At 34.9% G+C, this 23,897-nt stretch overlaps 1 protein-coding gene across 10 annotated transcripts in view; it reads right to left on the bottom strand.

The window, feature by feature from the left end:
* The window catches only part of UBR2 (ubiquitin protein ligase E3 component n-recognin 2), a 124,129-nt gene that overhangs the window by 61,429 nt on the left and 38,803 nt on the right, over positions 1 to 23,897 (bottom strand). For 8 of the 10 annotated variants that reach the window (XM_045071243.1, XM_045071242.1, XM_013062239.2 and 5 more), the window contains exons 3-11: positions 23,017 to 23,095; positions 21,062 to 21,175; positions 12,218 to 12,348; positions 9,643 to 9,781; positions 8,700 to 8,762; positions 3,720 to 3,840; positions 1,903 to 2,010; positions 1,418 to 1,506; positions 398 to 496 (exon numbers count right to left, since the gene is read on the bottom strand). In XM_045071243.1, coding sequence (XP_044927178.1) covers positions 398 to 496; positions 1,418 to 1,506; positions 1,903 to 2,010; positions 3,720 to 3,840; positions 8,700 to 8,762; positions 9,643 to 9,781; positions 12,218 to 12,348; positions 21,062 to 21,175; positions 23,017 to 23,095 — 943 coding nt within the window. Of the gene's footprint in view, positions 1 to 397; positions 497 to 566; positions 666 to 1,417; positions 1,507 to 1,902; positions 2,011 to 3,719; positions 3,841 to 8,699; positions 8,763 to 9,642; positions 9,782 to 12,217; positions 12,349 to 21,061; positions 21,176 to 23,016; positions 23,096 to 23,897 lie in introns of all 10 variants that reach the window. The other 2 variants (XM_004739893.3, XM_013062236.2) reach the window with 2 other exon arrangements.

Genomic DNA, 23,897 nt, shown 5'->3' with positions numbered 1-23,897 from the left:
TGAGACCACCTCCAACCATTGTGATTCAATTGTCTTATTGGGAGGAAGGAAGCTTCTCAAAATGTGAGATTGTATATAAAATGCTATTTCTAATTAAAAAAAAATGCTATTTCTAATGGATACGTTTGTTAAACCAATCAGCTGAATTTTTAACTTACCAGTTCAAAACCTTGGGGAAGTGTATGACAATGTACAGATTAAGTTTAAATGACTTTTTCTTTCAGATTACATACTGAAGGCTATGTTCTAGTATGGCTGAAGGTGTCTGAAGTGTGATCACCCATTAATAAAATATTATTCTATTCAGGAATATACAGATCTTTATTCTCTAGTATTTTAAGGCTTTATTTCTGTCAATGGCAAACAAGAAAGTTCTTCTTAGTCTTTTAGTACTTACAAGTGAAGGAACCGTGAATATCTGAACCGAGAGGTCTGCGATTGAAAACTCTCTGTCGTGGTCATCTGTCACATAATCACTCTGCAAACGCTCATAGTTCTATTAAGAAGGCAAAAAAAGGCAAGGAGTGCCAGCTATCAGTTACAAAGAAAAGGCAAGCACTACTCACCAGAGTAGGTGCGGTGAAGAACTGGACAGACAGAGCAGTCACGGACACTGCTCGCTCGTGATCATCCTCCATAAAATCTCTCTGCAACTGCTGGTAATTCTAAACAACAAGGGGGAGATTCACCTCTAATCCACATCGACCAAATGTTTAAGGATTATAATGAAAAGTCAGGGTTGGAGGAGTCAGTAAGATAACACTGCTATGAGAATGATAACTGAAATAATTTCTATCAATGAAATTTTGTATAAATACTGATTCACTATACAATCTTTACAAGCTCAAACAGGAGTAACAGCTTCTAAAATCTTGGGATGTTATTGTACACTGGTAGGGCTAAATCACAGCAGCTCTACATGGTCTCTGATGAAAACAGACTTCTATTTCTTATGGATGTATATCAGAATCACCTGATGGCTCTTTCCAAGTACACATGCTTGGATCCCATTCTTGGTGAATTTGCCTAATTAAGTTTGAGAATGGGACACATCCACATATACATGTCATTTCACCTAAGATCTTTTCCTTATACAAATTTTAATGGGTATAATACCATACATAATACACAATGGCATAGGTTTAAATTCTTCATTTATCATTTGATATCATATACATCTCACAGGTGGATTTTTTATTATCATGGTAGGTGACGCAAAAGAAAAGCCTTACTGCTGGAATTTTACTCTATTTATAAAAGAGAAAAAGATCATCTATTGAAGTTTCTGAGAACTTAAAATCAACACGGTGACATATTACTATTGGTTGCTAATATTATAAAGCCTGGATATAATCATGGGTTATATTTACTCTGTATATACCCATTTCGTTAAATTTCAAACTGAGAGACTACTTACCTTTGCAAATCGAACAGCAAACAATTTCTTGTATTTCAAATCCATAAGGAGACTGCTCATAAACAACTGGTGATATACACTCCTAGCACCTTTTACAAAAAGAGTAGATGTAAAATAATGATGTATCAAACAAGCCAAAAATTACAATTCCAAGATTTTTATATGTCAAACTATATTTCAAGTCTTAAGAGCAGAACTCTAAATGTGTTCCTTCAGTATAAAACACTTGCAATCTGCTTCTTAAAAAATTTTTTCTAAAAATAGTTTTCTACCAAAATATAAAGGCCATTTAATTTGGGTCATGGACTCCAAAATCTGTTGATGTTTTTTCCAAAGAATAAGACTGCATGTGTTAATTCTAAAAACTATAAATATATTTATTAAATACCTTCACAAATGAAAACAAAACAAAACAAAACCAAAAAACCTTTTCCCATTTACTTATTTAAGGTTCTCCTATACCCTGAAAGTAGTTAAAAGATTACCTTTCCACAATTTGGAATCATTAAGCATCAATCTATCCACTAGAGAAGAATTTTCACCATCTGGCCCTTCTTGTAAACCAACTTGACATAAAATTCGACGAAGCCCATCTTAAAACAGGAAGGAAAGTAGTCAATGAAATATAAACTTCAAGTATTAAAATAAAATGACATTTTAAAAGAAATGTTCCAGTGAATCTATAGAGCTTTATATGTTTGTTAATGGTCAACTTTATTCAGAAAAAGTAAACATATTAACTATTTTATTAGCATTTTCACAAAAAGAGAAAAATTCCAAATCTCACATTCTACACCAACACTCATTCCAGAATACCAAAATATAAGCCTATCAGAAGGGCAACGACCTCTTATGTTGTAAAGAACTTAAATACAGTTCTTTAAGGACCTATGTTAATTAAACCAGATTATAATAAAACTGTTACATCCATGACAAGTGAAGGTAGGTATAATTGTGCTGCCATTAAAAAAAAAAAAGTATGTATGGCCTCTGTACTATAATAAGCACCAGTCCACTTGTCAGTGCTATGCAAAATGTTTCCACTCATTAAATAAATGTTCCCTGTGAACCTATGTGTACCTACTATGTGAAAGGTCCCGGAAGACAAATTCCTGTATCTTCTAAATGCTGAACTTAAAAAAAAAGTTCTTCAAATATTAACATAAGCATTAACATAACCAAAACTTTAATACCTTATGTTTCATACTTTATGATTTTTAAAATCAGTTTTTAGTCTTCTATAAGCATGCAAAATAATCAGAAAGAAATGTATGTATTTTAAATTATAAAAGCCACCAAACAGAAATTGTTTATAAGACTAAAGAGAAATACGTATATAGTATTAAATAAGAGACAAGGTCTTTAAATAATTAAGGGTAAATATCTCAAAAAAATTTCTGGCAGGAAATTGCTTCCATGATACTATTCATTACTACTCTAGTGGAGAACTTGGTGAACAGGTATCCAATGGAAAATACCAAAACTAAAAAGACTGAGGATAAGAAAAATAATGGAAAAACATTTAAAAAGACAAGCAAACATGGTTTCCTAAATTTCTGTACCTCCATATTTTTTCAACTGTCATGTTCACAGTGTGGCAATGCTCTTTTAATACAAAACTTTAGAACTTCTTTTTATAATAAACATCACAATGTCATTTATCCAAATCACCACTCTTGCTTTCCGAAGAACAGTATAACGGATAGCTTAGATCTGTTCCTATTTTTCTCTTTAGTATTCTATTTTATACATCAAACTTGTATTTTTGGCATTAGCCATGTGGGTTCTTCATTCTGCTACCACATTAAAAAGATTATCTAATTTGTGGAATGTGGAAAGACAAAAAATAACAAATATAAATCATTAACTTCAAATCTGCAAGTGTTTGGAGTTGCAAATTATTAGTAACCAGAAGTTAGAAGAGTCAAAACAAAGATATCAACATTAGTGTGTATCCTTTAAACTGCTAATCACTTATGTTTTATTTATAGTAGTATTTCCTAGCTTGCTCTGTGGAACAGAGTTCCACAGGATGGGGTTAAAAAAAAAAGGGGTTCTTTTATTAAGTCTGCAAGATTTGCATTTCATTAGCATATTAAAGTCATTTATTATTGTTTAATCCAGTATTTCCTGCATTTATTTGAACACAAAATCCTTTGTATGCATATAAAAAATCCTGTGGAGCAAAATTTGAGAAAATTTATGTACATAAATATATTCTGAGATGGTATTTTAAAATGTGACAATAAAGAAAGAAATTATTTCACTTGATATTTTTTCCAAAATAGTTTTTTGAACCTACCTGAATATCCAATAATACTTCCCAGCCAAGACAAAAGTTTCAAACCAAAATTCTGATGTGCGACAATAGACGAATGCATAACTTGAACTTTGAGTGGCTTTGTCTGTCTACTGGTATTTCTCTTAAAAAGAAATGGCAGAAAGAAAAAAACAAACTTAAAAAGGCTGTCTTATAGAAAAAAGCTAGCATTTTTATTTGATGTAACTATACTCTCATCATACAGGAGAAATTTTTTTTCATGTATGAGTGTAAGAAAAATACCACTTGGCCTGCCTTACTCAGATCCTAATTTAGGATCTAGAAAGAATCTTAGGATTCCTCCAAAAAAGTAAGAAGTTACAGCTTATGAGTAACCTGGGTCTTTGGTCCTATATTTGAAAATCTGCCCCACCAATTAGAAATTACTTAAATGCTGACATTTGTTTTAGGTTTTCAATTTCTTAAATGCAATTACATATTTATTTAAGTAATTTGCTTCACAGTATAGAAGTGATGTTATCCATACTTCGAAAAAAAGAAAATCTCTGCTGTATAATAAACTATAATTTCCAACATAACCATTTTTAAATGTATAGAAGTCTTAAGTTTTAAATGTAGAAGTCTTAAGTACATTCACACTGTGGTGTAACCAATTTCCAGAACTTTTTTTTTTTTAATTTTTTATAAATATATATTTTTATCCCCAGGGGTACAGGTCTGTGAATTGCCAGGTTTACACACTTCATAGCACTCACCATAGCACACACCCTCCCCAATGTCCATAACCCCACTCCCCTTCTTCCAAACCCCCTCCCCTCAGCAAACCTCAGTTTGTTTTGTGAGATTAAGAGTCACTTATGGTTTGTCTCCCTCCCAATCCCATCTTGTTTCATTGGTTCTTCTCCTACCCACTTAAGCCCCCATGTTGCATCACCACTTCCTCATATCAGGGAGATCGTATGATAGTTGTCTTTCTCCGCTTGACTTATTTCGCTAAGCATGATACGCTCTAGTTCCATCCATGTTGTCGCAAATGGCAAGATTTCATTTCTTTTGATGCAGCTGCATAGTATTCCATTGTGTATATATACCACATCTTCTTTATCCATTCATCTGTTGATGGACATCTAGGTTCTTTCCATAGTTTGGCTATTGTGGACATTGCTGCTATAAACATTCGGGTGCACGTGCCCCTTCGGATAACTACATTTGTATCTTTAGGGTAAATACCCAGTAGTGCAATTGCTGGGTCATAGGGCAGTCCAGAACTCTTTTTTTTTTCTCCAGAATTCTTTTCATCTTGAAGAACCCAAACTTTATACCCACCAAACACTGTAGGTATCATATAAATGGAATCATACACTATTTATCTTTTTGTGACTGGCTTATTTCTCTCAGCATAATATCCTCAAGGTTTACCTATGTTGTAGCATGCACCAGCATTTCCTTCCTTTTTAAGGCTGAATGATATTCTATTGTATGTATATAGATTTTATTTTTCCATTCATCCATCAATAGACACTTGAGTTGCTCTGTCTTTTGCCTATTGTGAATAACAATGCTGCTTTGAACATAGGTGTACAAATATCTCCTAGACCTTGCTTTCAATTCTTTTGTGCATATACCCAGAAGCAAAACTGCTGGATCATATGTTAATTCCCTTTTAATTTTTAGAGGAACTACATTACAATTTTCCATAGTAGCTGTACCATTTTACATTCCCACCAGTAATGTGCCCAAGGGTTGCAATTTCTCCATATCCTTGCCAACTCTTTTGATGCTGTTACGTTTTTTGTTTATAACAGCCATCCAAATGGGTAACAGGTGGGTATCTCATCATGGTTTTCATTTGCATTTCCCTAACAATTAGTGATTATTGAGGATGTTTTCATGTGCTTACTGGTAATTTATATACCTTTTTGAAGAAAGGTCTACTTAAGTCTATTATAATTTTTTGTTTGGATCATCTTTCTACCCCCAACTTTATCCCATCCCCATAATCCACATTAACACAGTATGTCTCTGCATATTTTCTCTATCTATATGTTATATATGTATACATTTATAAAGATTTTTATTTGATCTACAAAAATGGGATACTATACATACTCTTGTGTATCTTTGCGTTAACCAATTTTTTTGGGTTAATGACTCATGATATTCTGTGGTGTGGATTTATTCAAACATCCTCTAGAGAAGGGCATTCATATTCCCTTTGTTTTCAGTCTCCTGTGACTACAAAAAAAGCAGCACTGAACATCTTTGTATACACACTTGCTAGTGCTTACATTTCTATGAGATAAATTCTTAGGAAAGATAAAACTTTAGTAATAGATGCTACTAAGTTATTTCCCCAAATGCTGTAGCCATTTATTTTACACCAGCTTTCAAATTCTCTGCATCTCTGCCAGTAAGGTATTTTACCACTCTAACCTCTCCAACCTGTTGAATATGAAATCTCCCCATCATTTTACTGATTACCAATGAGTGAGTCTCTTCATGTATACTGACTGCCTAGATTTTTTTCTCTGCTGTAATTGCCTTTCCATATCCTCTGTCCATTTTTCTATTTTGTTATTTGTTCCCTACTTGATAATCTATGAGTATTCTGTTTATCATAAACATTAAATGTCTATCCTCTATGTTAGAAATAATTTTGCCTAAATCTACTGTTTGTCTCTTGACTTTGTTTATGGAGTATCTTCTTATGCTAATTTTTTACGTAGCCAAAAAATACATTTCTTTATTAACTCCTGGGGTTCTAGTATAGGTTAAGAAGCTCTCCTCCTTCCTTAGAACGTACCTATAGTTACTTCTAGCTAGTATCTATTTCTGGACTTTCTTTTCTGTATTATGAATATATCTATATAAATGCCACCAGAGATTACAAATACTAATTTTCTTAAAAAGGAAAAATTGAAATGACAGTACTACAAATAAGAAGTTATAAAGTAACCAATATAAGAAAAAAATACCTCTTTGCTTTACTCAGATTCATCTACTATAACTTTGATCCCGATTGCTTTATCATTTCCACCTTATTTTTCTTCTCTCCACACAGATAAACATATATTAACTTAAATTAAAAAAAAAAGAAAAACCCCCAAGAACTACTGAGGGTGTGTTATATGCATCATCCCTCCTTATCCCTTAATATTCAATCTGCATTTCCTAAAAATGGAAATATTCTTCTACCCAACCATGATATAGTTCCTCATGTATTATTATGTCTAGATATTAAGGATTTTTAAAATAAAACATCAAATGTACAAATCATAAAGAAAAAGATGTATTTTGCTACAGTAAAATTTAAAGTTTTTGCTCAATGAAAGGAACCAGAGACAAATGTAAATTAAGTCACATCGTGGGAAAAGATATTTGTAACAAAAGACCACAATTCGGGTTACATAAAGAACCCCTAACAAAAAAGTAAGAAAAAGACAAAACCCCCCAAATGGGTAAAGGATATCAATAGGAAATTCACAGAAAACATAAATAAATATGAAATAAAATGGGGTGCCTTGGTGGCTCAGTCAGTGTCAGCTGAAGTGTCTGCTTTCAGCTCAGGTCATCATCCTAGGGTCCTGGGATCCAGCTCTACAAAAGGCCCTCTGCTCAATGAGCAACCTGCTTCTCCCTCTCCCTACTGCTCTGCCTACTTGTGCGCTCTCTCTCTCCATCAAATAAATAAATAAATAAATAAATCTTAAAGAAAATATAAAGATACTCATAATTAAGACAATGTAAATTTAATTGACGAGATGCCATCCACACACATGAAATTGGCAAAAATTTAAAAATCTGACAATACACAGTTTTGACAAAGTTGTGGAGAAATGGGAACTCTCTATACACCTCTGATGGGCATGCATATTAGTGCCACCATTTTGGAGACTAACTTAGCAAACTCTAGTAAAGATGAAAATGCTCTGAAATCCTATTTCTTGGTATATACCCTAGAGAAACTTTTACATCTATGCAACCATAGCCGGATTTTTAGTCATAGCAAAAGAAGAAAAAAAAAAAGGAATTATCCTAATTGTCCATCAGTAGGAGAATGGCAAAATTATGGTAAAGTTATTAATCGAATACTTCACAGGTACATGCATCAACACACACAAACCTAGTATCAACAATGAAATAGAAAGCTGTAGTATAAATACATCCAGTATGAACCTTGTTATGAAACATTATGAATTAATGTTTAAAGGCCTCCAAATCAATACATATAATGTTAACAGATTTAATAAATGGAAGCATAAAGGTACGCACAAGAATGAACAAACAAATGAGTAAAAGTCATTATCTATCTCTAGGGTAGGAGAAAAGGGAATAGGATAAAGAAGGGTTAATACAGGGTCCTCGACACTATTTTATTTACATTAAAAAAGTGTGAGGAAAAGCTGTATAATGTGGGCATACAGGCATTTGCTATGTTATCTCTATTTTTATCTGCATATTTAAAATACTTAACAAAAAGGACATTTACATAAAATTCATTTACATGGAAGAGTTTAAAATAATTCTTACTTTTTAAAATAAATATAAATGTGAGGAATAGTTTTCTTTTAGAGAAATACTACATTAAGTGCTATTATTATATGCAGCATACTTTGGTATAAGTTACTAAGAAACAACCTCCCTTGAATTCTGATCTTGGTGCTAAGTCAGTTAAAGTCCTAAAAAGTAATGTGACATGCTATCAAAAACAAAACAAAAATGATACACTTTCTAAGATATTTCTGACAGAGAAATAGGAAGGCATAAAATCTGTATTTCATGTAAATGTTCATTTTCAATATTATTCTTACCTTAAAAAAACAGAGCAATAATACAATGAATGAATGCTCAAGAAACATATCATTAAACATGACTTTTGGCTGATGCTGGCTTTACATTCATGAATACAGAAATATGTGTTCATAAATGCCAAAATATGGAATGAGTTTTAAACTAATTAAAAAAAAAATAATAGCGTAGACATGTTTTTAAATTACTTACAACAATCACTGATTTTGCTTGTTCACAATACTGGAAATCTCCATATCGAACAGACCTACGACCCTGGTAAATGAAGATATTTTAAATTAACATGTAAAAATATTATATTCAGTATTAATAACTTTTCATCCAGTAAATAAACATATTTGAGCATATAACAACTCCAGTCAACTTTAATATTTACAACATTCATTCTATTCAATGATGAAAAGTAAATTATCTTCCTTCAAAACCATCCTAATATTTTCAACTCACTAATAAGTATATTTCCTTAAATGATATAACATTTATTCTTCTAGGTTGCTATAATTCCTGTTTTCATAACTAAGTATTTCTTTTCTTTTTTTTTAAGATTTTATTTCTTTGAGAGACAGAGTGAGTTAGAGAGAGAGAAAGAGCACAAGTTGTGGGGAGGGGCAGAGGGAGATGACGACTCCCCACTGAGCAGGGACCCTGGAATCATGACCTGAGCTGAAGGGAGATGCTTAACTGATTGAGCCACCCAGGTGCTCCATAACTGAATATTTCTAATCACTGGGTAGAATGAGGGCAATTCCATCTACATTTCCTTCTAAACTTTCTGACAACAGCTTATATTTATACCCAATATGTATCTGTCCCAATATTCAAATGAAATTAAAAAAAAAAAAAATAGCCAAAGAACACCTGGGTGGCTCAGTTGGTTAAGTGCCTGCCTTTGTCTCAGGTCATGATTCCAGAGTCCCAGGATCAAGCCCTACATTGGGCTCCCTGCTCAGTGGGGAGTCTGCTTCCCCCTCTCCCTCTGCTCCTCCCCTCTACTTGTGTTCTTTCTCTCTCTCAAATAAATAAATAAAATCCTTAAAACAAAAACACCCTAGACTATTCAATTTTCCCAGAATAGCTTATCTGTAATAAAGGTTCAAATTTATTATGTGACATTAATATAATGAAAATTACTTACATCTCGATCTACTGTAGTTGCAAAGCCAATGGCTTCTTTTTGTGTACAGTTAACAGCTTTCTGAAGGGTATAAATAACTTGTTCATAAGTATGCACCTCATCATTAAACAGCATGCAATAGTAGGTATCCCTCTTCTCTCTGTGGGGTAAAACGTAAATTATATATTATCTAACTGCATATTCTCTAGCTCTAGGCTGATTAAGTAAGAGCACACTTGGTTCTAGTGCTAGGGGATGTGCTAGGTACTGGGCACATATCTGTAGCAAAGTCATCTGTGGTCCCCCATGCTCGATGACACCACTATCTGTTGGGGAAGATATGTATTTGACATGTAATTCTAAGTGAACTGGCTTTTATCAAGAAGAACAAAAAACTGCAACAGGGTAAAATAGATCTGGGACTTCAGAGAACTGCAGAGAAGTAATCTGAGACCCAAAGTCAAACTAACTATCAATGGTTCTAAACTGGAGGCACTTCTCCACTAACTACCATAGAGGACCACTTGGCAATGTCTAGAGACATTTTCTGTTGTCATGACTGGGGCAGGAGTGCCACTGTCATCTAGCAGTTAAGGACCAGGGATCCTGCTAAGTATTTTACAATACACTGGGGTACCTGGCTGGCTCAGTTGGAAGAGCATGTGACTCTTGATCTCGGGGTCATGAGTTCAAGCCCCACTTGGGATTTATATCAGAGATCCTTAAAATAAGTAACAGTCAGGTTTGCCTTAAAGTTCACTTTGCTACCATGTGGAGAATGAATCGTTGAGGACAAGAATAGATATAGCAATTCTGCTAGGGAAGCAATGTTGTCAATGATGAAATTAATTAATTTGGAGTAGGACAGCAGTAATGGAGAAGAACAGAAGTTATATGATTTGATGGAGGAAGAACCAGCTGGGTTTGAAATCTAAATGGGTATAGGCGATTCAGGTTTCTGTGTAGATGGAATGCCATCTACTAAGTCAGGAAAATAGTATAAGAGAAGCAAGTTACATTCTTTTCCCTTCTATACTGGTGATTTTGAACCTACAATGAAACAAAAAGATAAAAACAAAACTCTTCTATTCTCTAGGGTCTAAATTTGTATCTTTGATCAACGGTTCCCAACTTGAAGTACATCTTGTTTTACTGTGCTTTGTAGATATTGTGGGTTTTGTTTTTTTGTTTTGTTTTTTTACAAACTGAAGGTTTGTGGCAATGCTGTGTTGAGCAAGCCTCTTCAGTGCCATCTTTCTAACAGCATTTGCTCATGTTATGTCTCTGCATCATGTTTTGGTAATTCTTGCAATACTTCAAACATCTTCATCATTATTATATTTGTTATGGTGAACTGTGATCAGTGATCAGTGATCTTTAATGTTACGGTCATAATTGTTTTGGAGCACTAGGAACCACATCCATTTAATACTGCAAACTTAGGTATAAATGTTGTATGTGTTCTGACTGCTCCACTGAGCAGCTGTTTCCTGTTTCTCTCCCTCTCCCTGGGCCTCTGTATTCTGAGACAACTGAAACTGTAATGATCTCTAAGTGTTCAAGTGAAAGGAAGAGTCGATTGATGTAGCAATCTTCACTGTTGTCTTGTTTTAAGAAACTGCCACAGCCACTCCCTACCTGCTCAGTCAGCAGCCAACAACATTGAGGCAGGACCTTCGATTATGACTCCCTGAAATCTGAGATGATGGTCAGCATCTTTTAGCAATGAAGTATTTTTAAGTTAAGGTTATGTACTTTGTTTTTTAAACATAATGTTATTAGACTACAGCATGGTGTAAATCTAACTTTCATGTGTACTGGGAAACCAAAAAGTTCATTTGACTTGCTTTATTGCAGTGGTCTGGAAACCAACCTGCAATACCTGCAAGATATTGTGAAGATACATTCATACGACATATATGGGTATGTGTGGATATATGTGAAGATTCATATGGCAATATGGATACATGTGAAGATAGATTCATAAGGCACTATTTTCAACATTTCTAAAAAAGTATAATTAACATCTCACTTTATTAAAAAACACTGAAGAGTCTAAGTGTCTAGAACAGTACTGAAAAAGCAAAAAAAGAAACCACTGATGTTCACTAGACCCTCACTTCAACTTGTAATCAACCTTAAATATGAACAGGACTCCAATAAATTTAGTTAGAATTAAAAGTTAAAGGGAAGGTTGTTTGAGGCAGGCACATCACATGGAAAAGCCAGCCCTGAGCCTTAATACAACTATGGCAGAATCCAACTCTCTGGTCACAAGTTTGCAATAATCAATAATCAAAACGCAAACAGTAAAAATGTGAGAGTTATCAGGTTTATCACACAAAGAACGGAAAAGTGCCTGTGCCTGAAATACGAGGCTAAAGTAAACTAATCAATGAACAGGGAGAAATCTCTACCAACTAAGTGGATCACACATATTTAAAAACTCTGAAATAAAGTATTCTGAAAACTAATTACTAAAAGAGAGTATGTTCGATCTTAGCTGTATTAAACTTAATTTGAGGAATTAGAATCAAAATGCTTAAAACAGAGTTTGAGCAAATACGAATACAAAGAATAAAAGGGCTGTACTTACATTATCTCTAAATCTGCTGGCAATTCACTTTCTTTTTCCCAGGTTAGTATCTCCACTGCATATCTAAACATAATAGCAAAAATGTTGTAGGTTCTTGCTATCACATCTTCTGATAAATGCACAAGAGGATCCTGTTAAGAACAGAAAATAAAAATTGCAACCATCTTAAATGCATATTAATTCTCCTCTTTCCTGTTCTGCCTCTACCCCTCAAAATACTACTGTGAACAGCTGACTGATCTTCCAGCTTTGGCTTCTCTTCAGGTTGATCCTGTATGTCCTACCAAATCAAGCTTCCTGAACCATTCTGTTTATAATGATCCCAATTACTGGATAACCTAAACATAATCGATGGCATCCCAAGGCCATTGATGAATAAATCTAAAAATTTTAGCATGGCATTCCAGGATCTTTAAAACCTAACATCAAACCATCTTTATAGCTTCATATCCTACTAATCCCCAATTTCCAGAATAAACAAAGTAATGATACCTAAGGACAGATAATTTAGTTTATAGGTATAAAGGAGAGCCTCATTTTCAGCCCAACTCTAAACGGTCAGAATACAAGGTCAGAAAACCGCCCCTTGATGCTGTAAGTATCACTCCCTTGTCTACTTTGTTTTAGCAGTGCATGTCATGTATGTATGGAAGGGGAACTTAGCACCTTATACTTAACAGGGAATAAGTCACAAAAATTCTAGGTTAATGTGAAAAAGTATTACTGTAAATATACACTAAGCTTATCATACCTTCTAGGCAAAATGTTTTACACAATTTTAATCTTAATGCTTTGCTTGTTACCTAGCTTAATGGCTAAGTAGTATTATATTCATTCCCAAATAATAAAATAGTATGTTCTGGGGCACCTGGGTGGCTCAGTAAGTTCAGCATCCAACTCTTGACTGTGGGCCATGTCCTCATCTCAGGGTTGTGATACTGAGCCCAGCAGCGGGCTCCCTGGTGAGTGGGGAGTCTCCTTGAGAGATTCTCTCTTCCTCTCCCTCTGCCCCTCCTCTCTCTTGTACACAAACCCTTTAAAATAAATATATCTTTACGAAAAAGGGAAAATCAGTATGCTCCAACATCATGGAATGGGAATCAACACATTACTGCAAATATACATAAAGGATACAGATTTTTTTGTACATCCTCACCAAAAATAAGCCTAGTGGAACTGATAACAAACACATGGAGACGGGGAATAAAAAGAACGGAAGAAAAAAGACTCCTAAAGGAGATGGGTAAAGAGTGTGAAGAACATAAGAAAAAGAAGAGTAAGAAGATTTTTGTCTTACAGGACTTTTTATCTACAATCTTCTCAATGGTCTGCTTTATATGTCCCATGGGAAAAATTTTTTTTATCCTACTAGCAAAGTTTATTTTACTATTTCTTTCAGAGACTAGAAGTCACTAACATAGTGAAACCATCCATACAAAGAAGGAACTAGAACTGGTACCTCCTGGAGATTCATAAAAGAATGGGTATTAATAATAATATGAACCTCCGGAGGCCTGTGTGGCTTAGTCAGTTAAGTGCTTGCCTTTGGCTCAGGTCATGATCTCAGGGTCCTGGGATGGAGTCTTACATCAGGCTCCTTTCTGAGCAGGGAGCCTGCTTCTCCTTCCGCCTGCCACTCTCCCTGCTTGTGTGTGCTTTGACAAATAAATAAATAAAATCTTAAGAAATGCGGGGAGGGCCGCCTGGGTGGCTCAGATGGTTGAGTGCCTACTTCTGGCTCGGGTTGTGATCCCAGGGTCCTGGGATGGGGCCCTGCATTGGGCTGTCTGCTAAGTGGAGAGCTTGTTTCTCCCTCTACTGTTCCCCCTGCTTGTGCTCTCTTGTTCTGTCAAATAAATAAATAAAATCTTAAAAAATATATATATATGAACCTCTTTCTACACCAAAATAGAAAGTAGAATCAAAGCTCAGTTTGCTTGGTGATATTACCCTGCTATATAGTCAGTCACTCATTTCTCACAATTATGTCCCATAATACAAGACATTTAGAGAATGAATTACAATAAACAGAATTTATAAGAACGAAACAGGTCCTGAAACAGAAACAAATGCCAATTCTTGAGAATCCAAGACAGTAGTATTCAAACTGTTCTATAAAATCCGAGGGCCCGGTAAAGCTGTTTCCTGTTTAAATTACACACTGGCTTAAAAATATATAATTATCTGTATTTTAAAATGGAATGTAAAAATACACTCTAAGATGTGTAATATTACATATTGAGGATCACCAACTAGTAATTTTGCCATTACATTAACCCAGTTTGGGGCAGGGCTAGGAATAAAGATTTTTCTGCCATCTCTGCATACAAGTTAACATCTTCAAAGATGGTCACTCATTAAGAATTATTTCTGGTGACACCTGAGGGCAGAGTCAGTTAAGCGTCTGACTCTTGGTTTCAGCTCAGGTTACGATCTCAGGGTCATGAGACCAAGTCCCCCATTGGGCTTCATGCACACTGTGGAGTCTGCTTAAGATTCTCATTAAATGCTAAGAAAGACTTCTGCTCAAAGTGCTCTTATGATATCATAAGTCAGTTGGAATTTGTAAATAAATGATCATCTCACCCTATACTGTATTATCAATTATGACTAATAACTGTAGTTCTTTGATTACATTTATTTTATAGAATGCAAACTCTGGTCTGTGAGTCAACTGTGAGTTACTCTTCTTTCAAACTAGAAGAACACAAGACATATTACTAAAAAGGATATCTGCTTACATTAGAAGGTAGTGGGAATTATGGAAAACTAGTTTTTTATGTCATACGCTTTTTATCTATTTTTTTTAAAAAAGATTTTATTTATTTATTTGACAGAGATCACAAGTAGGCAGAGAGGCAGGCAGAGAGAGGAAGGGAAGCAGGCTCCCTGCCGAGCGGAGAGCCCGATGCGGGGCTGGATCCCAAGACCCTGGGATCATGACCTGAGCCGAAGGCAGAGGCTTTAACCCCCTGAGCCACCCAGGCGCCCCTGTCATACACTTTTTAAAAAAAGATTTTATTTATTTATTTGAAAGAAAGACAGACAACAAGAGCAGGAACAAGCAGGGGGAGGGGCAGAGAGAGAAGCAGGCTTCCCTCTGAGCAGGGAGCCTGACACAGGGCTCCATCCCAGGACCCTGGGATCATGACCTGAGCTGAAGGCAGATGTTTAACAGCTGAGCCACCCAGGCACCCCTGTGTCATTTTTTAAAGTGTAAGCATACACTGTATTACAATAACAATTTTAACTGTTGTCATATGCAAATAAGCTATGAATAAGGACTTTTCCTATACTCCCCAACTGAAACTAGTAATAAACTAGAAACTAAATAATTATCAAAACCACCTCCCTTATTTCAAAGTTGACTTTCTAGCAAGTAATTAATACACATTTCAACTGATAAAAAGTAAGTTCATTAATTATACCGCTTTTAGTGCCCACTGATAAATGGATAAAGCAGCTGTGACATATATATACACGATGGAATATTACTCAGCCATAAAAAAGAATAAATCTTGCCATTTGCAACAACATGTATGGATCTACAGGGTATAATGCTAAGTGAAATAAGTCAGAGAAAGACAAATACCACATGATTTCAATTATGTAGAATTTAAGAAGCAAAACAAATGAGCAAAGAAAAAAGAGATAAACAAAAAACAGACTCTTAAATTAATATATGGAATCAAACTGGTGTTTACCAGAGGGGAAGTAGGTGGGGCATGGGTGAAACAGTTGAAAGGAATTAAGAGTACACTTATCCTAGAGGCGCCTGGGTGGCTCAGTGGTTTAAAGCCTCTGCCTTTGGCTCAGGTCGTGATCCCGGGGTCTTGGGATCGAGCCCCACATTGGGCTCTCTGCTCGGCAGGGAGCCTGCTTTCCTTCCTATCTCTGCCTGCCTCTCTACCTAATTGTGATCTGTCTCTGTCAAATAAATAAATAAAATCTTTAAAAAAAAAGAACTCATCTATAAAAAAAAAAAAAAAGGGTACACTTATCCTGATGAGCAGTGAGTGATGTAAAGAACTGGTGAAACGTTGTATTTTGTACCTGGAGCTAATATAACATTGTATGCTAATTACACTGGAATAAAAAGAGAGAAGCAGGCTTCCCTCTTTATTCTCTTTAATTATTGGGATTTTAAAATTAGAATTTTGTTGGGAAAAAAAAAGCAATTCCACTGCTGAATATTATTTATAAAATCAGTGTAATGTAGCATCATCAACAGCCAAATTACAGAAGGAGCCCAAATGTCCACTGACTAATGTATGGATAAGGAAGATGTGAGATACACACACACACACACACACACACACACACACACACACACACTGTAATATTACTCAGCGAAAAAAATGAATGAAATCTTGCCATTTGCAACAATGTGGATGAAGCTGGAGAGTATTATGCTAACTGAAATAAGTCAGTCAAAGAAAGACAAATACCGTATGACTTCACTCATATGGTGGAATTTAAGAAATGAAACAATAAATAAATGAACACTGGGGGAAAAGAGTGGCAAACCAAGAAACAGACTCTTAACCAGAGAACAAACTGATGGTTACTGGAGGAGAGGTGGGCGGGGGGATGGGTTAAGTAGGTAATGGTAGGAGGGCACTTGCTCTGATGAGCACTGGGTATTGTATTTAAGTGATGAATCACTAAAATCTACACTGAAACTAATATTACACTGTATGTTAAATAAAAATTTGGAGAATAAAATAAAATAAAATCAGTGCAAAATACTGTTAAAGAATTCCATTACTGGAGCCCATACTACCATTAAGACACTTTGGAAAAATTTTTAACTCCTAAAACTCAAGCTTCTGCACTAACATTAACAGCAGTATTTATCTTATAGGGCTGTTCTGAGAATTAAAGAAATAAACACAATACTTAGCATAATATTTAGCTAATAATCACAAATCTATGTCTGAGATGGGGGCAGCACTGATAAGTGAAAATTTCAGGTAAAAGAAAGTCTTCACTGAGGTTGTTCACTCAAGTGCATTTGTTACTGAATTAAATCTCACTTCAAAAAGGATTTATAGCAATTTAAGAATACATCCAAAGCATAATATTAAAAAAATAGATGTACAAAGAGGGCAAAACCAGAATAAAGGTAGGAAAATGAAATCAAGATAACATGTTTATTATACAGACATATCATACAATTTCTGAACAGCTACTATAGACAGGCACGTTTCCAAACATTTGACTCTATTTCCCAAAAGCTTCAGTAAGAGGAAAAAATCAGTTACCAGACCCATAGAAAGAGAAAGTAATATTTCCTAATGCAGAGACCTAAGAGAAGTTTCTTATAGTTCCTGTAAAGATTATCAAAGGGGACACTCTAGCCTTCTTACTCACCTCCCATGCCCAAAGGGCCCATTTGGAAACCTGGTCTGGCATTTACTATCGTCACAGTGATGGGAGATGCTATTGCCATTTAGTGAGGGGGAAGCAGGTATAATAAACACAATGCTTCTGACAGCATACACATGGGGTCCACAAACTCTTCTGTGAAGAGTCAGATATTGTCTCTTAGTTTTTGTAGACTCTAGGGTATTTGTTGTAGCTACTCAATTTTTCTATTGTAGTGGAAAAGCAATTTTGGACAATAAACACAAGCATTGCTTTGTTGCAATAAAATTGTTTTACAGACACAAAAATTTGAATTTCCTATCATTTTCACATGCCACAGATATCATCCTATTGACTTTTTCCAAGTATTTAAAAATATAAAAACCATTTTTAGCTTATGGTGGTGCCAGCAACAGGTTGAAAATAAGATCTGGCCTGTGGGGCCACAGTTTGCTGACCCTTGGCCTATACAATAAAAAAAAGTCCCATCCCATATGCAATGAGTTGAGAAGACCCGTGGAAGTGCTAAGCATTATCCCTATAGAAGTGTATTAAGCTTTTTCTACCTTTTCTTAAGATGCAGGCCAAATGTATAACAAAAATTACATTCAATAAAAACAATCCTATGACAGATTTTTTTTAAAAAGTACACTGCAAATATTATATAGCTTTCTTCCTTTTCAAGCACAAAATATTAAAAACCTACATATATGTATAAATTTAATGAGTGGGGACCAGCAATGCTAAACATAATGCTATTTTAAAAATAGCTTCTCTTACAGTCTTATCCTTGAGGACTTCATTTCTCTTAGCTGAATTCTTAAACAGGAATTAAATGGCAGAGTCTGGAGGTTTTATTTTCTGCCAAGTTGCTGAAGTATGAATTCTCCAGGCAGGACCATATAATTTCAGCCAGGAAGGTGATCTTGGTAACATCTTCCTAAAATTCAGGAAATTAACTCAAGTCTGCACTATTAGATAGCAACCCTACTAATGTATGAGAATAAGGTCAACAGAGTAAAATAAAGCAAATTTTCTTAGAAAGTGATTTAAGTCTACTCTAAAACAAAGACTGAAAGATAACAAAAGTCCTAAGGTTTTTCTTTGCAAATTTATTGAGATAAAATCAAATACCTAAACTTAACCATTTTAAAGTAAACTACTTTGTGGTATTTGCTACATTCATAATGCTGTTCCACTACCACGCCTATAGAATTTCAAAACATTTCTATTACTTCAAAGTAAAACCCCTTACCCATTAAGCAGTTTCCCCCCATTCTCCCCCTTCCTCCCTCCCTTGGCAATCACCAGTATGAGTTCTGTCTACAGATTTACCTCTTTCCGATATTTTTCAATGGAATCATACAATATGTGGTATTTTGTGCCTGGCTTCTTTCACTTAGCATGTTTTGGCAGGTTCATCCAAGTTGTACCATGTATCAGTATTTCATTCCTTTTTACCTCTGAGTAATATTACACTGTAGCTATATACCACAATTCCATCCATCCACCCATAGATGTTATGGGTGATACTTACTTGAATACTTGTTTTCAGTTCTTTTGGGTATATATCCAAGAGTGAAATTAAAGGTTCATATAGTAATTCTGTTTAATTTTTGGAGGAACAGTAAAATTGTCAAATTGTTCCACAGCACTGGATCATTTTGCATCCCATTTAAGCAATGTACAAGGGCTCTAGTTTTTCTACATCCTCGCCAACACACACATTCTTTCTTTCTGATTATAGCCATCTTAGTGGGTGTGAAGTGGTTTCAATGTGCATTTCCTTAGTAACTAATGATGCTGAACATGTTTTCATGTGTTTGTTGGTCATTTGTATTGTATCGTCTTTGGAGAAAGGTCTATTTAAGTCCTTTGCCCATATTTAACAGGGTTATTTGTGGTTTTGTTGTTGAGTTCTTACATATTCTGGATACTAGACCCTTGTCAGATCCATTAAATTCCCCCTTATCCACAGCTTCAGGCACTCCCAGGGCAACTGCAGACTAGAAGCTGACAGTCCTTCTTCTCATGTACACTCAGAAGCTCAACAGTAGCCTAACATTATCTTATGATGCCTGTGGCATTCACCTTACTTCATCTCATCAAAGTAGGCATTTCACTATCTCATATCATCACAGCACAATATTATAAGAACAAATGAGTGAGTGCACATTCACATAACTTTTATTGTAATGTTACTATCAGTCTTTTCCTGTGCTTAATTCACAAATTAAATTTTGTCATAGGTATGTATGCATAAGAAAAAAAAACACAGTCTATGCAGGGTGTGGTACCATCCATGATGTCAGGCATTAACGGGGGGTCTTAGAACATATCCTCCACGGATAAGGTGGGACTACTCTATAAAATTTGTAAATATTTTCTCCCATAGTTTTATACCGGTTTCCAATTTTTTTTAGAAGAAGCACAGCTCTTTTTGTCAAAAACAGCTTTTCTATTTGTATTTTTACAAATGGAACTCTAATACAGTATATAAAAGAGATAACAAGAGAGCTCCTTCAATGTAAGTGGAGAGCTCTGAAATCCTGATCACTGGGCATCTGTCACAAATCCTAAAACACTTACACAAAACAAATGAAACACAAAATATGTTTCCCATAGCACTCAACACTTCATACAAATTTTAATCTGTCCTGAACACAGTGGAACACAATCTAAAAGACATTGTTCCATACTATAAAATCTTAGTCAAATTTTGAGACCTGTAAGGTATGTGCACCAGAAGCACCATTAATGTTCGCCTGTCGTAGATCTATAGCAGACCTACTAACAATGCATAAGTACTTCAAATGTACCTATCTCTCTGCATTTAAAAATAATATGTGAAATAAGGATCCTGAATCAAACATCAAACTGTCAGAAATAGCAGAGATTTATATATTTATTTAGTAAGAGTCCACTACATTGTTACAAATATCATTTAGAGAAAAATAATGCAGAATCAATTACTTTAAAAAGCACATATTAACAGCTGGAGTGACTATAATGGGTACTGAGCAGCATACTGTCTTTATACTTGGTCCCATCACTTATCCGAAGGTCATGATAGGCAAGCTAGTGATTAGGACTGGCTACCATGTACGCTTACAGTAAAGAAAGGTATCTAGCCTACAAAATCTTAGTCACAACACAACTATACAAAAACCAACCAAGTTAACTAGTCTCTACATATGGGAAAAATATCCTTCAATGATAAATGAGGACTTAAAGCAAAACCTCAAATAATAAATCCCAATTAAATTAAATTTCCAGAATTTCAAGTGAGTACCACCAGCAATGGTATGGCATCTATAAAATGCAAAAAACTTACAAAGTATATCTGGCCACTGGTTATAGTGACAGGACTATTTTGCTTACCCATATCTCATAAGCTAATTCCTATGTCTGAAACTATTTCAAATTTGTAGTTAAAACAGTATTTCCTTAAAAACAACTTAGCGAAAATGTTTTTACCTCTTCTTCCTCAATTTCAGAGGTGTTAAGTTCATGTTTTTGACAGTAAGGACCCTCTTTCCAAGCTTCAGTATCACCACAGTCACAGAAACCTCCACCTCCTGATGTTGTCATCTTAAAAAAAAATTGTAAAGTATCTTGTCAATACGTGTTTCCTGAGGGCTATCAGATTATAAATAAGAATATCAAGTGCTAAGGAAATAACATTGCTAAAGTGCTTAGTTCCTTTGGAGGAGTTAAAATTAAATAAAAGGCCAAAACCCTCAATGTTTTAAAGCTTAAATAAGCCTACACTAATTTAAGCAATTTCAAAATAAAATAAACTACTTCGTAATGTCTAATAAACTACAGATATTTTAAAGAGGTAAAATGTGTCCACCTATAGGATTTCCTTAATTAAGGAAATCATGAGGGTTTTCCTGCTGGGTTTGGTAAAATGTCAGTATCAATGCCCTCAGGTTATAGTGCTTAATGTAACACAACAGATTCCAGTAATAAAGGTAACTACAGTTGCTTTCCCTCAGGAACAGTCTCATGAGTGTGCTATAACTGCGTTAGATAATGTGACCAACAAAAACCACAGAAATAGTTTGTTTTTCTTTTCTAACACCTTCTAAATAGTCTTCATTTACAAGGAAAGAAATGTACAAGTAAGACTGTCCAGTGAGAAAGTTTTCACAACCTGCAGGGTTCAAGAATTATTCATACTTCCCTGATATGGCAATGATTCAAGGAATCTGGCAAGACAGACTTTTTATTTAATTATCAGAAATTCTGCTTTAAAAAAAAAATACTGTGAGAGTTTAGGAGTGGGTATTTGATGCAAACTTTAGAATGAGCCCTATTATATTCTGCCCCCCCCAAAAGTTATCTGTGTGTTCTATATCAAAATATAATTAACGTAAACCCACAAATGACAGTTATTCCCAGGAGCTGCAAGGATATATGCCAAGATACACAGGCAGCCAAACATTTGGAAAATGATAACCCTGTAGCTTCTGTGCTTCTTATGGTTACCCAAGATAGGTAAGGCAGCTTATGGGAAACAGGGATTCTCTTACCAATTTAGGAAAATAAAGAGAACATACAAAGATCCAAGGGATCCAATTTTGTATGTTTTAGCTCATTATTATCAATACTCGGGTAGAGTGAAGAAAAACAGGAGTAAAAGTCCTGAGCCAATAGGGCTCCTGAATTAATAACAAGACTGCAATATTCCCTCTCCATGATTTGAGAATAGGGTGCCAAGGTCTAGCTACTAACACTTCCCTAACTTTTAAATGTCCAAGGCTTTGTCTTCAATATCCAGTAGCGGAATCAATCAGGATAAGCTTAGCAATAATCTGCCTTTGATCAGATCCCTGATCTAAAAGCAAACATAGATGATTTTTGGAAAAGTACTGGTTGCATTACAGCAGTAGAAAAATAGTAAAATTCGCGGGTGTCATGTTCTGGGGTTGGGCCCTCTTTCACAATGCAGAAGATGCCTCTTTAATATTAAGAAATGACAAATTTTCTGTAGAAGATGACCAATAGATAGAATATTTCTTAAATTTCCTGACACTTTTCCTTACTCCTTTTCTCACACATCCTTCCCTTCAGAACCTCCCTCCTGGTTTTACCTCTCACCTTTACCCTCTAATTTTTGATAACCTTCTGCATAAACAGAGAATTATGACAATAATAAACATAAGGAAATAGCAAAACAGACTAGTTAAAAACCTATATGCAGAAACTGGTATCTGTGCTGTCGTTCCTAAACCATGTGTTCAAGAAGTCTGGATTCACAATTCATTTCTATACTGCTATCATATGTTTAACAGGATTTAAATAACACATTTATTAAACCACTCTCCTCCATTATAATGTTAAATCTTGGAATTTAAAAAAGGCAGAAAAGGTATCTAACATAAAATTTAATAGTTGGGTATGGTTATTATCTGGACATTACTAACCCTATATCGATGGTCTCTGTGAATACTTCCCAAAAAGCACTCCATGCATAAAACACAAGTTGGATCAACTGCACAGTCTCTGTAAAGTTAAAGAAAAAAAAAATCAGGGTGTCATTAAAAAAACTGTATTTCACAACATAATATTTCAGTTGGAATCCATCCTAGAAAAGCCAGAATAGTGAACTGCCTTGGTGTTATAAGAAAGGAAGTATTATTTCCAAAGATCTGTTAGATCTTTGGGCAATGAAGTCAGCTTAAGAACCTGATTCTTATACTACTGGATATGTATTATCTTCTACTAGATTTGGGTAAATCACATTTTCATCTCACTTCAGTTGTTTCATTTGCTTTCCTCATACTGCCAGTTAGATACGTTTATAGATCATATCTTAAACAAGAGACTCCCTATACTTCCATGGAATGAGATAGGGAGTTACAAAAATCTTTACATTTCCCCTTATCCTTGTTACTGTAACCTGATAGGCAACCATTCCTCCGTGCTTACTCTTACTCTGTGTTCTTTTAAGTGCATGTATTTTTAATGCATATAACTCTTATTATATCATATATCTCATTCTGTTACTTTTTCCCTTCTATAACATAATTCATTCATTTTGTAAGTGAACATCTGATTTGCTGCTTCTAATCACTACATAATATGCCATGGCATTTTTCCAAAATATTTTATCTCTCTACTCTCCCTGTACTGGACACATGGATCAACTCCAATGCCTTTCTACCATATATAATGCTGTAATAAAAGCAGTATAAATGTGTTCTTACAGATGTGTCTGAGACTTTCTTTGGCAAATAAACTCAGGAGCAGAATTGCTGGGTCATATACATGTTAAGTTCTTAATTTGAATGCCATGCTACTGTCC

The sequence above is a fragment of the Mustela putorius genome, unplaced genomic scaffold (assembly GCF_011764305.1).
Source record: "Mustela putorius furo isolate JIRA1106 unplaced genomic scaffold, ASM1176430v1.1 tig00003983_pilon_pilon_pilon, whole genome shotgun sequence".
Taxonomy (NCBI): domain Eukaryota; kingdom Metazoa; phylum Chordata; class Mammalia; order Carnivora; family Mustelidae; genus Mustela; species Mustela putorius.
This window is presented reverse-complemented; position numbering and strand designations above follow the sequence as displayed.